General features: G+C 42.9%; 1 protein-coding gene across 1 annotated transcript in view; it reads right to left on the bottom strand.

Annotated features, from left to right (window-relative positions):
* Positions 1–592: 592 nt before the first annotated feature.
* npdc1b (neural proliferation, differentiation and control, 1b) overlaps positions 593–12,296 on the bottom strand; it is a 17,652-nt gene continuing 5,948 nt past the window's right edge. The window contains exons 2-9 of the mRNA XM_005733623.2: positions 11,787–11,951; positions 9,031–9,120; positions 8,746–8,940; positions 6,441–6,507; positions 5,367–5,448; positions 2,971–3,050; positions 2,768–2,867; positions 593–1,349 (exon numbers count right to left, since the gene is read on the bottom strand). Of these exons, the coding sequence (XP_005733680.1) occupies positions 1,278–1,349; positions 2,768–2,867; positions 2,971–3,050; positions 5,367–5,448; positions 6,441–6,507; positions 8,746–8,940; positions 9,031–9,120; positions 11,787–11,951 (851 nt within the window). The 3' untranslated portion in view covers positions 593–1,277. The remainder of the gene's footprint in view (positions 1,350–2,767; positions 2,868–2,970; positions 3,051–5,366; positions 5,449–6,440; positions 6,508–8,745; positions 8,941–9,030; positions 9,121–11,786; positions 11,952–12,296) is intronic.

Genomic DNA, 12,296 nt, shown 5'->3' with positions numbered 1-12,296 from the left:
AAATTCACATTAAGAAATCGAATCACAGATGTGCATTTGACACAGTACTCAGGACCTCCTGCCACACTGACTGACTGAGAGGTAAGATAGCTCCTGTACATATCAGCCACTAGTTACAGCTCACAAAACCATGAAAACACAATGTCAGCTGTAGACCAAATACACAAGACCATCTGAGTTCATACAGAATTTTCAAATTATACGTGTGTGTGTGTGTGTGTGTGTGTGTGTGTGTGCAACTGGTTAAGCCACTGCAATCCGAAGTTTGTGATAACTGTCTGTTGCAGTTCTGTCGGGGAGTTGTGTCTCACCCCTCTTTGCACAATTCTTGTAATTCAGTCACACAGAGCAGCTTCCGAGGATGAACCACCTTTTTAGGTCATGCCACAGTATCTCAACCAGATTCAGGTCTTGACTTTGACTCGGCCACTCCAAAGTCTTCATTTTGTGTTTCTTAACCCATTCAGAGGAGGACCTGCTGGTGTGCTTTGGATCATTGTCCTGCTGCAGAACCCAAATGTGCTTCAGCTCGAGGTCACAAACAGATAGTCGGACATTCTCCTTCAGGATGTTTTGGTCGTTGGCAGAATTCATGTTTGCATTTACCACAGCAAGTCTTCTGGTCCTGAGACAGCAAAACAGCCCAGACTGTCACACCAGCAGCACCATATATCACTGCTGGTATGATGTCCCATTTCTGACATGCTGTGTTAGTTTTACACCAGATGCAATGGGACACACACCTTCCAGAAAGTTCAACCTTTGTCTCGTCAGTCCACATTCCCACTCGCTTCATCACACAGGGCTGTGCAGGTTTGGATTTTTCCCCTCTTAATCACAAACACCTTCAGTTATACATTTAGTTTACTTGTGTTATCTTTGTCTAATATTTAAATTTCTTGGATGAACTGTAAGAATGCAGATGCATGTAGACATGGTGTCAGCAAGACGGAAATCAACTGAAAAACAATGTGTACATAACACACAAGAGAAGTCGCTGAGCTGAGTTGTGTTCATATCAACATTACATCCATTTAAAATGCTGAAATAAAAGCAAAGCCTGTTCTATCAGTGAGCTCATAAATGCTGAGCACGTATGGTTGCATATGTGTGTAATAAACAGTAAAGAAATATGTAAACAAAACGGGAAAAACCAAATGTAGTTTGGCTGTTTAGGGTATGTGTCCGATCTGTGCACTGGAACAATTAAACTGACGTGTAAATATTTGTACATACAGGTGCTGCTTTTAGAGCCTGAAACGTCTCTGTGTCCAGGTTCATTTGTGGAATCTCTGCAGGTAGAGGGTGGAGTCGTCAAACAACGGGTTCTTCACCTCCATTTCCCCCGTCTGAAGGAGAAGAAAGAGACAGAGGGGAAGATCTTAGATTAACACACTTCCTGTCTTGGCCCTGGGAAGTTCAGTTATTGTTAAATGTCATCAGTTTATTCCTTAGTTTGCTTATGCTTCTCATATATCTTTGCGCTTACTTTGCTCTTATTTTTTGTTTTGTGTTCCATCTTTTCCGTCTCATGACTCTAAGTCTTTGTTCTGACTCTGCAGAGTTCAGAAAGATTGAAAGAGCAGCTGAAAGGGTCGAGTGTTGCATAGAGAATCTCTGAGAAACCTTCCTGCTCTTCACACAGAAGCAGCGTTGGAGACAATACAAACCCGGCCACAGTGAGTGCTGAATGAACCTTCTTCTGGATTACACGCTGTGTATTATGCAATCCATACATTATTAGTAAAACTGCTGTTAAGACAGCTACATAAAAATGACATAATCTGCATAATAATTTTTAAAATACTTATTAAAGGGTCTATTTATTCATTGTCATTATTCAGACAGTTCCTGTAGTTTCCCATAAATTTTGTGTGATTTATTCCTTAAATTCAGGTTGACGGGTATGACAATGACAATGATGATGATGATGATGGTTTGATTGCACAATCCCAGGAAATGATACAGAAAATGTATAAAATCAGTATCAGCTGTGAATAATCTCCCATGGTCATATCTCAAAGTGTTGGCTGTGGGTGCTGTTTGCACAGTCGCTCATTAGGACCAGGTTGAACGCTAATAACTTCTAATTCTCTCTTACCTGTCAGCACATGGAGTTTTTACACCCACAGCTGCCTAACTAGCTAACTAGTTAAATACTGCAGGTTGGACACTTATTTGCAGGACATGCACCTGGATTTGGAGCGTCCCTTTCACAGCACAACATTTTTGAACCAGAGTCTTAACATCACAAAAGCGATGCACTAAGATTAGCGGCAGACGACTTAAATAAGCAGATATGACTGTGATCGTTTCCACTGTGACTGATAACTTACTGGGAAAGTGTAAATGGTGAGAACTGCCGGTTGTGTCAGAGTTTACTGAATCCCTGAACCAATTTAAAAGATATAAATATACAGTGCAGCCAGCGTGTAAATGGATGCACCATCACACTGCTTTTGGATACACACCAACAGTTTTCCTAAATGCTGTTTAGCGGCGTTACTACTCATGGTTGCATCGTTCACATCACAGGCGGGGAATATCGTTACCGCCAAACATCAGCTGTAATCAGTCAGGAATCTGTCACACACTCACAACTGTCCTGTCGGTTCAGTGGCTGTATCTGTACCCACATTATGCCTTAATGTTATCCTTATTTCTTGTTGATGGATTCCACTGACTCAGCATTACACCATCACAATGACACAGTGGACACAGTTGAACTTTTACTGAATGTGGAGATAAGAATGCAGTGTTTACTCACTGGTGCAAGTCCAGGACACTCATACACGGTGAAATCTCCATCCTCATTCTCCTCATCTGTTGAGGCTGCAGAGTCAGGAACTTTAGGCTCAACCCTGTGTCTGCGGAGAACACACAAATATTCAGCAAGGATAACAGCGAGACAGGATAGAGATACACATGCCAAGGTAGGATGAACATGTCTGTGCAGGGAGGGTGACTCACTTTCTCAGGGAGAGCATCTGTTGCTTCTGGTGCTGGTAGTGGTACATTTGGGCACTGTGGGCCAGCTTCTTGTCCCCAAGCTGGAAGTAAACAAGGGGTAGAGGGGAGATGAGAAGGTTCCTTCCTGAACAAGTAACCATCACAGTAGTGGACATGCAAGAAAGAGTCTCAAGCCCGAAGAGTTGGACAGCAACCAGACGCTGGCATGATTCACGCCGACCGGCTATAGAAGCTAACTGCACTCCAGAGTGTCCATGGATGAGACACACCTACAATAACTGAAGGCAGGACAGTCCTGATTCCAAGGACCCTCAGAAGGAACCAGTCCCGTCCAACTACTGGCCATAACTTGGCTCAGCACCACATGGAAGCTCCATCATAGCGGCTAAGATTAACAGGCACATGGCTCAACACATGAGTGGGTGCCAGGAAGGAACTGGCAGAAACACCAGAGGGACCAAACCTTAACTATGGGTTGACTACAAGTAATCCCCTCAGTGCCCCAAACATGGATCCTGGAATGCCTACAACTGCAGAAAGAACAGAACCTTAAGAATCTTCATCAGGAATTCGTTAGGAATGTGGCGTACAACACTAGAGGCCAAGCTTTAGCCAATAGCACAAGATTTACCAAGCTCAGGGGGCTTGGTAAATCTCCCACTACTGTTCTGTATGGGCCTCAGCCAGATCATTAACAAGACTGCCTATGGGTACCGACTACAGAATGGAGCAGTTGTTAACCACCTCCTGTACACGGATGACATCAAGCTGTATGGCAGGAGTGAACCAGACATCGACTCACTGATCCACACCACTAGAATGTACAACAATGACGTGGGAATGTCATTTGAACTAGAGTATTATAGTCGGATGGTAACAAAGAGAGGAAAGGTAGACAGAACTGAGGGGATCGAACTACCAGAAAGCAACATATAGACATTGAGGACGGCTACTCAGGCAAATGGAAACCATGAAGAGGCCACTGGGAAACCTGCAACCACCAAATACCTGCAGAGGGTCAGACTCCTGAAGAGTCAGCTGAATGGGAAGAACATAACCCGGAAATCAACACCTACACCATCCTAGCTGTCAGATACTCTGCTGGAACTGGAATATTGTCAAGGTAGAAGGAATCATGAAGAAAGAAGGATATATTTATAAAGATTTTTAAAGAACACCTTTATCATTCACCAGCAAAAAATGGGTCTGGATCATGACTTTGTCTTCCTACACAATCCAAAACGGAAGAAGAAACAAGTGGACATTCCTGACTGGCCTGCACAAAGATTTTACTTTAATCACACTGAACGTCTGTGGGATTAAATGAAGATCACGATCCATAGCAGGAGAGTACCGAATCTAGAGGAGCTTGAGAGATTTGCCAAAGAAGAATGCACTGGGATCGTCTGTACTCCAAGATCCACTCGGTGTGTGTACTGTCAACTACCAGGGAGCAACAATACGATGGCAGACTCGAGACTGAACAATCTTAGAAGGAAAGGAGGAAGAAGAAGAAGAAGAAGGGCAAGTGGACCTACAGCAGAGCACAGTAGCTTCCAGGAATAAGAACCAAAGGCAGACATCCACCAGGGAGTCTCTTTAACAGTGAAAAGATCTGAATTCATAATTCCATCAGTTTTCCCCAATCCCTCCCAGAGCCTCCATCATGACTTTTTACAGATGCCCACAGAAGGTGCCTCTCCTGGTCTCAGTATCTCTCACACACTGGTGATGACTTTAACCACAAGTGTTACATTGAGAGTCGTCATTTTAGAATTCACTGATTTTCAGCCTAGTTTTTATGTAGTTACTGTTACCTTACTGTTTTCTCCCTTATTTAAATCATTAAAGCCAAGTGCAATATATTTGAGTTTTCGAGGCTTCTACATCATCAGTTTGCTGGATTTCTTTTAGAATAAATTTGATACATTGCAAAAAAAAGTCTGATGTAGCAAATATGATAAAAATACAAACTTCAAATAATTACAGCATTTTCCAAAAATTGAATTTTCCAGCGATTACTTCGATGTTGGACTTTGAAGGGTTAAGAGCTGCTTCTGGCGAACAATTCTTTCACCGGGGCCGTTTCTGACGAGGCTCCTGTGAGCAGCAGGTGGAAACTGAAGGGCCAAATATCTCAGATCCTGTGTTTCCTGTTTCTATACTGTTCATCAGGTTAAGATTTTTGTTTAAGGCGTTTCGGGTTTACATTGTGTACATTTATGCTCACTAAACAGCACTCAGATTATGAACTGCATGTGGAGCATTGCTGGTAGAGTTTAGATCCTTGCATCGCTCAGCATTGAAGGCAGTGGTGATCTGAGACAAATAAAGACACTGAAAAAAGTATTTTCAGTGTGTTTTCTCCCAAACATTTAGTCACATCGTTTCCTCACCAAATTCTCGAATGCCTGAGCGCTCATCAGTCCAGATGAAGGGTAGTCCACTTTCTGATTGATATGAACATATTTCTGAAACCTGTAACAATAAAACAAAATAAACACAACAAACACACATAGTGAAACATTTGGAGCTGACTGAAAAGAGCTGATGAGTTGTATTATAACACATTAACAGTGACAGTTAACGTTCAAAACACATTATCTCATGAATTTCACAACAAGAGGCAGCTCTTGACTCTGTTGTTCCCAGTATGGTTGGAACAGCTCAGCTCTCTGTGACTTACATGCAAACAAGCCACGAAGAAGACTTAAGAAACCACAGAGTACATCGCAGGTCTGAAAACTGTCTATGTTTCAATATTTTGTTATCTTTCAGATTCATTTAAAAATAGATTTTTTTTCTCCATCAATCTTCACAGAACACGTCTCAGTGATAAGTATGTGTAGTGTGTCACCCAAATGACTCTCAGACCATAAAAACCCCTCCTGTAGTGGTGTAATGAAAGGAAGACTGTCCACAGTTTCCAACAACGTACTCCTGGGAAACCTGGAACTGGCAGGGATGGGTAGACTAGTGAGGGAAAGTCAATTCAGAAAAATATAAAAATGTGTGCTTCTATGTGACTGCCTCTTCTAGAGTGCTTAGGATCTCAGAGTGGGGCAAAGTTTACAGCTAAAAACCCAAAAACACTGGGTTAAGGAAGTGTGTGTGTAAGCCTGGAGGGCTCAGTCGGTGTCTGAATCTAAAGGGAAGGAAAACACTTGAGTTTAAAGATTAAGACGTTTGGCAAATACTTTTGTCCGTACAGTTTCCTGTTCTCTCTCTGAGCACATTGAACAGCTCTGTTTCTTTGTCATCTCTTTTTAAGATTTATAAGAAAAACAATAAATTACATGGAAATACTGTAAATCAAATGGTTCCAATCAATTTAGCATCTCTAACAGAATGACTATAATGATGATGGATACGTCTACAGTGCAACTGCAGGCCATCCTGTCCACTCCTGAGAGGGATAGTGGGGACCTTTTGGTTTATGCAGCACCTTAGAGAGAAAATAATAAGCTTACCTGACCCAGCAAGCCAACGCTACCAGCAGTGCCAGGGAACCTGCCACAATGACGACGCTGCTCATGACTGAGAGGAGAAACCAACAGACAGCATGAATGATAGAAGTGTTTGCTGGTCTGCAGACATTAGAGTAAGACATGATCCTTTAGTGAAAGCTTGGAGAAATGAGGGAAGAGCTGAAAGGACAGCAGCTGAAAATAAATAGATGTGAGTGAGTCAGGCCTGTTTCCCGCAGCAGCACAGACAACAACATTGATAACAGTAATGCAGTGTGGCAGAACTAATCACAGCAACGTCTGAGTTCTGTCGTGTCCTGCATTAAACTCTGGTTCAGTCCCAAGATTTTAAAGTAGGCGGGGCTTGGATTTCGTTTGACTCGATACACATGCCATGATAACATCAGGACGAGTTATTGACAACTGTGTATTTGACAACCCATGAACTTGGCTGGAGGCTGAATTGTTGATTATGTGTGCTTGAGTGCATGTGCCTCCCACACCGACCATAGCAAATCCAAGTCAGCATCTCTTTTGGGGAATTCTCATCATCCCCTCTGGTTTTATGTATTTTTGTCACATGATTATGTCTGTTGGTACCGATGACGCGTGCACTTGTTTGAAGATTTTATTGCAAATATTGTGCGTGTCCATTTTTGGCACAATGGTGTCCAGAGGGTGCAAAAATTAAAATCTGACACCGATACTAATGCAATCAAATGAGCTGTGTTGTGTGGGATTATAATATTATTTTATGCCATGTTAGACCCCTAATTAAAGATTGTGAATTATTATGTAGTTTTAGTTTGCATTATTCTCCTGAATTAGAAGAAGGTGGTAACTATTGCATTTGTTAAACTGATTTGCATTAGAGTAGACTGCTGATTTATTGTGAATGATTGATATTGTTTTATGATGCATTATACTGCTGAGTTATAAGAAATACTGTTTGCAGAAAGTCATCGCCTTATTTGTCTGATTAGAAGAGAACGGAACATGCTGGAGTTTTCTGCCCCATCTCAGCAGGAGCAGATAAACAGGGAGCCAAGGTCGTAGCTTAGGCGCCGTGTGAGAGAAAGCATGTGAATGTTTAGGCTTTTATGATTAGGTGGGGGCCACTAGAGGCTATAAGAGGTTGATCAATGCTCCACCATTTTGAGATCTGATGCTGTCTGCGTACGGTGTCCATCTCCCACGCGTGTGATCAATAAAATCATCGTTTGACTCAACCCGGCCGGACCAGTGTTGTTATTGTGGTTTTCCTCTTGTATCCATCCCCAATATTTGAATCCGTAACAGTTTGGGGGCTCGTCCGGCTAATATTTGACATATCCAAGCCCCACCTGTGGCCCATCCCCTTAATGCTCAGTACATGGGAAATAATTAGTTTTTTTTATGTGTTTTTTAATGAATAACTTATAATTCTAATTTAAATTGGCACTTAAAGGATTAAAATCCTGAAAATGATTGCATATTTGATCATTTTGATGAGGTCTCACGTTGATAAAGTGATTTATTTAAAAAGTTATGTGTGAGGATTGTGGTTTTAATGCAGGTGTACATTTTTGCTACACACAATTCTAGAGGGAAGTCAGTTTGAGGAGGGGACAAGAACTATTTCTCTGGAGCTCTACTGGATGATGATGGTCCAACTAGATTAAGACTTTTACACCAGCAGTCACAACCGTTTTTGCTCCACGGACGGTTTAATGTCAGACAATATTTTCACGGACACCTTTAAGGTGTCGCAGAGAAACACAACAAAATGACAACAACCAAGACAAAAACTGTGGTGTTTTGTAAATATAATAATAAACGTGTGATTGTGTAACTGTATCAGCAGCGTCCTCCTGAAATGCGCCAACAACATTGAGAGTAACGTCCTCCTGAGCCTCAGCTCTGCCAGCCCGGTACCAAACGACTCACGGACCGGTACCAGTCCATGGAACGGGGGTTGGGGATGCTGATTTACACCATGGCCTCTTGCAGCAGAACATAAACCCAAACTCGATTTCGTTTAGTTAAACGGTACCTCCTGTAGTGTGTGTGTGTGTGTGTGTGTGTTAAATACACACCACAGCACTCAGGACAATGTTGGTAGACTGAAATACAGCGAGATCAGGAGGAGGCGTCGGCTTTATCCATTTTACTGCACAATTACTTTTTTCACACATGTGGTGAAAAGTAGTTTAAGTTGAATCCTCACAGCGGCCTCTGTAAGGTGACGTCTTCTGTTCTATTATTCAAAACGACTCTATAGCTCTCTTGAAATTAAGCTGGGTCCTAACTCAAGGACAGAAAGACTTACTGATGAAGACATGGTCGTCAGGAGGGTAGCGGAGGATGATGGGACTGCTCAGAGCGGCAGTGTGGTTTCTAGGGGTGGGTGAAGCGATGCTAGTTAGCAGGACACTCTGAGTAGGAGGCTGTTCCACAGAAGATGCTCTGTGAGTGTAGCCATGCTCTTCAAACTGCTTGGATGTGATCTCCTGGGAGGATGGGGCTAATACCAGAAAGTAAAGAGTGTGGATTTATTACTTCATTAGGGAATTTTGTCACATAGCAAATATGGATAAGAAGAAGAGTGTAATACCTGAGCTGTAGGACTCGGGTCTCTGTTCCCTGATGATTGCAGAGAGAAAGTCAATCTCCTCATCGAGCTCAGGGTATGGGCTCACTTTATCTGGAGGAACACAACACCAGGATTCTTACCATCTTCATCTAAACATTTGTTTACTAAAGCTCAGGTCCACCACCGAGCAGTATCTTAGCCGTTCCTAGGACTGCGCTCTTCTGGACAGAGATCTCTGATTGGGGGTCACTGTACCAAGTACTCCAATTACCACTGGGACCAGTTACCTTCACCCACATCTTCTCCAGCTCTTCTCTGAGCCCTTGGTACATCTCCAGCTTCTCCTGTTCCTTCTTCCTGATGTTGCTGTCATTCAGTATCGCTGCATCGATCAGTACGGCCGTCTTCTTCTGTTTGTCTACCACCACTGTCATTTTGTCCGTCTGTATCTGGAATAGGATGATAGGTCGGCCATTCTCGACCACCCTGGGAGTGCATCTTTACACAGACTGCACATGGATGGGCCTCTCATGGATCAGGGTGCTGGACTTGGGGTGTGTATGTGTGTGAGCTTTGTGGTATTGATATTTACCCCATACCACAAAATCATCAGCTACTGCTCCGTGTTGTCTCCTACTTATACATCCAAGCACAGTATGGAGTAGGTGGTATGACCAGAGTTGTGCTGATGTACACAGGGTGAACAGCTTCACAGTTTTAATAGCACTGTTGTTTGCAGTTATAAGCTGCCTTTGCACCTCTTACACTCATATACACCAACACATGCACCCAACATATCACTCCCAACAGTGACGAGTGGGAGGAGCAATGGGCTCCTGCATCTTCGGTATGTTTGTATGTGTGCCATGTGAGAGACATGCCAGTGCTCCAGGAGAGCTGACCTCTGGTTCTCTAGGGCTCTTGCCCTTTGACCATGAGGGCTCACTGAGTCTGAGGCCTCCCTCCTTCTGCTGGAGTGGTCACGCAGTTGTCATGGAGATGTATGGCTTTGAGTCTTCAGTACTGTTGGAGGGCTGCAGATGCTCTGGGTCTTCTGGGCCATTTTCCTGGGAGGCATCACCCTCATTATGAAGTATGTTTCATCACACACACACACACACACACACACACACACACACACACACACACACACACACACACACACACACACACACACACACCCTCAGTGAACATCCAGCAACAACTAGTTAGTTGAAACATGACAACATGGAACATTTGGAACTGCTTCTAAGGAAATTGTTAATCGGTTAAATGAGTTGTTTGCAGGCAGTCGTTGTGTTTCTAGTGCGGAGCTTCATTTGTCCAAACCGTCTGTACGCACTCACTTCTCCAACTCTACCAAAGAGGTGTGGCCATACTGATGAACAGAGACAAACGTCACAACTTGCAACAATATAACAGATCCAGAAGTTAGATTAATAATACTTCTTTAATCAATATATGCATGTATGTAGTACTAGTATTTATGGAGCAAATGTTAATGACCCATCTTTGTTACATTGTTTTTCACCTCACTCTCTGGTCACTGACACCACACTTATAATACGGACTTCAACTTTCAACCCAGAAACTGCCAGGCTCAGTCCAGCAGTGAGTGAAAGAACCTGCACGTCTACACACAGTCTGAGTGACTTTGGTCTGTGCAGTGTTTGGTCATCATCCCACTCTCAGGGATTTCATCTCCTCTTCCTCAGCACACCACTCAAACTCTCGTTTAGTTAGCAGCTCCATTATGATGGATGTTACAGACACTCAGATTCCCTCTATTACCATCAGGAACTGGAGATTTAATCCTTTGTTACTGGAAAAACTGGTTTCAATGTTCAAAACCTGAGAAATTCTTCAGAATTGTATGAGGTCTACTAACACATAGTGAGTGAGAATAGTGAGTGAAGAAGAAACACCCAATGCATCATGGGAATCCCCGGCAGCCTACGTCTATTGCAGCATAACTAAGGGAGGATTCAGGGTCACCTGGTCCAGCCCTAACTATATGCTTTAGCAAAAAGGAAAGTTTGAAGCCTAATCTTGAAAGTAGAGATAGTGTCTGTCTCCTGAATCCAAACTGGAAGCTGGTTCCACAGAAGAGGGGCCTGAAAACTGAAGGCTCTGCCTCCCATTCTACTTTTAAATACTCTAGGAACAACAAGTAGGCCTGCAGAGCGAGAGCGAAGCGCTCTAATAGGGTGATATGGTACTACAAGGTCATTAAGATAAGATGGGGCCTGATTATTTAAGAGCTTCTATGTGAGGAGCAGGATTTCGAATTCTGGACTTAACAGGAAGCCAAAACAGGAGAAATCTGCTCTCTCTTTCTAGTCCCTGTCAGGACTCTTGCTGCAGCATTTTGGATCAGCTGAAGGCTTTTCAGGGAGTTTTTAGGACTTCCTGATAATAATGAATTACAGTCGTCCAGCCTGGAAGTAATAAATGCATGAACTAGTTTTTCAGCGTCACTCTGAGACAGGATATTTCTAACTTTAGAGATGTTGCACAAATGGAAGAACGCAGTCTTACATATTTGTTTAATATGTGCGTTGAAGGACATGTCCTGGTCAAACATGACTCCCATGACTTCTCACATATTTACTATATCTCAGGTTACCTGTTGGAAGATCTTGTACAAAAAGTTAATGCATGTTCTGCAGGAACTAATATGCACTAAAAGTTGGAATACAGAATCTAATTGTGTGAATACAGAACATTCTGGTCATCCTGTGAAAAGAGTCGGAGTAATATGAGGTAGGAGCACCTACCTTTAACAGAATGAGTGTGAGGAGCATGTCTCCTCTTGACCACGCAGCGTCCACGGGAGTTTTCCACCAGGGGGCGCAGACAAGGCCCACAGTGGGAGCTGCCAGGCCGGCAGAAGTGTCTTCCTGCCAGGGCACATTCTAAACTCCGAGGGCACAGAGGAGAACCTGTACATGAACATACGACACAGCACAGCACTATTTTTCAAAATACTCTGAAGTGAAGACATCTCACGTTTCTATTTTCATTTTACACTTTGAATTTTTATTTTACTTTAATTACGTTTTTATTTCAGCATCTCAGTGGTCACATTTTGCTCCCTGGATTTACAGTGAAATTCTCTCTCAGGCCATTAGTGACAGAATCATTACAACAGCACACAATTCATTATGTATGTTTTAGATCTTAGACATGTGTTAACATGCCAACAGAGTGACGCCTCCTCTGTTGGTTAGCACCAGTATGGAGGCATAAAAACACATGATATTCTTCTCCAGCAGCTTGAATTTCTA

The sequence above is a fragment of the Pundamilia nyererei genome, unplaced genomic scaffold, assembly GCF_000239375.1.
Source record: "Pundamilia nyererei isolate P.nyererei 1_Seehausen unplaced genomic scaffold, PunNye1.0 scaffold00053, whole genome shotgun sequence".
NCBI lineage: Eukaryota > Metazoa > Chordata > Actinopteri > Cichliformes > Cichlidae > Pundamilia > Pundamilia nyererei.
The sequence above is the reverse complement of the archived record's forward strand: the minus strand, read 5'-3'. Positions and strand labels throughout refer to the sequence as shown.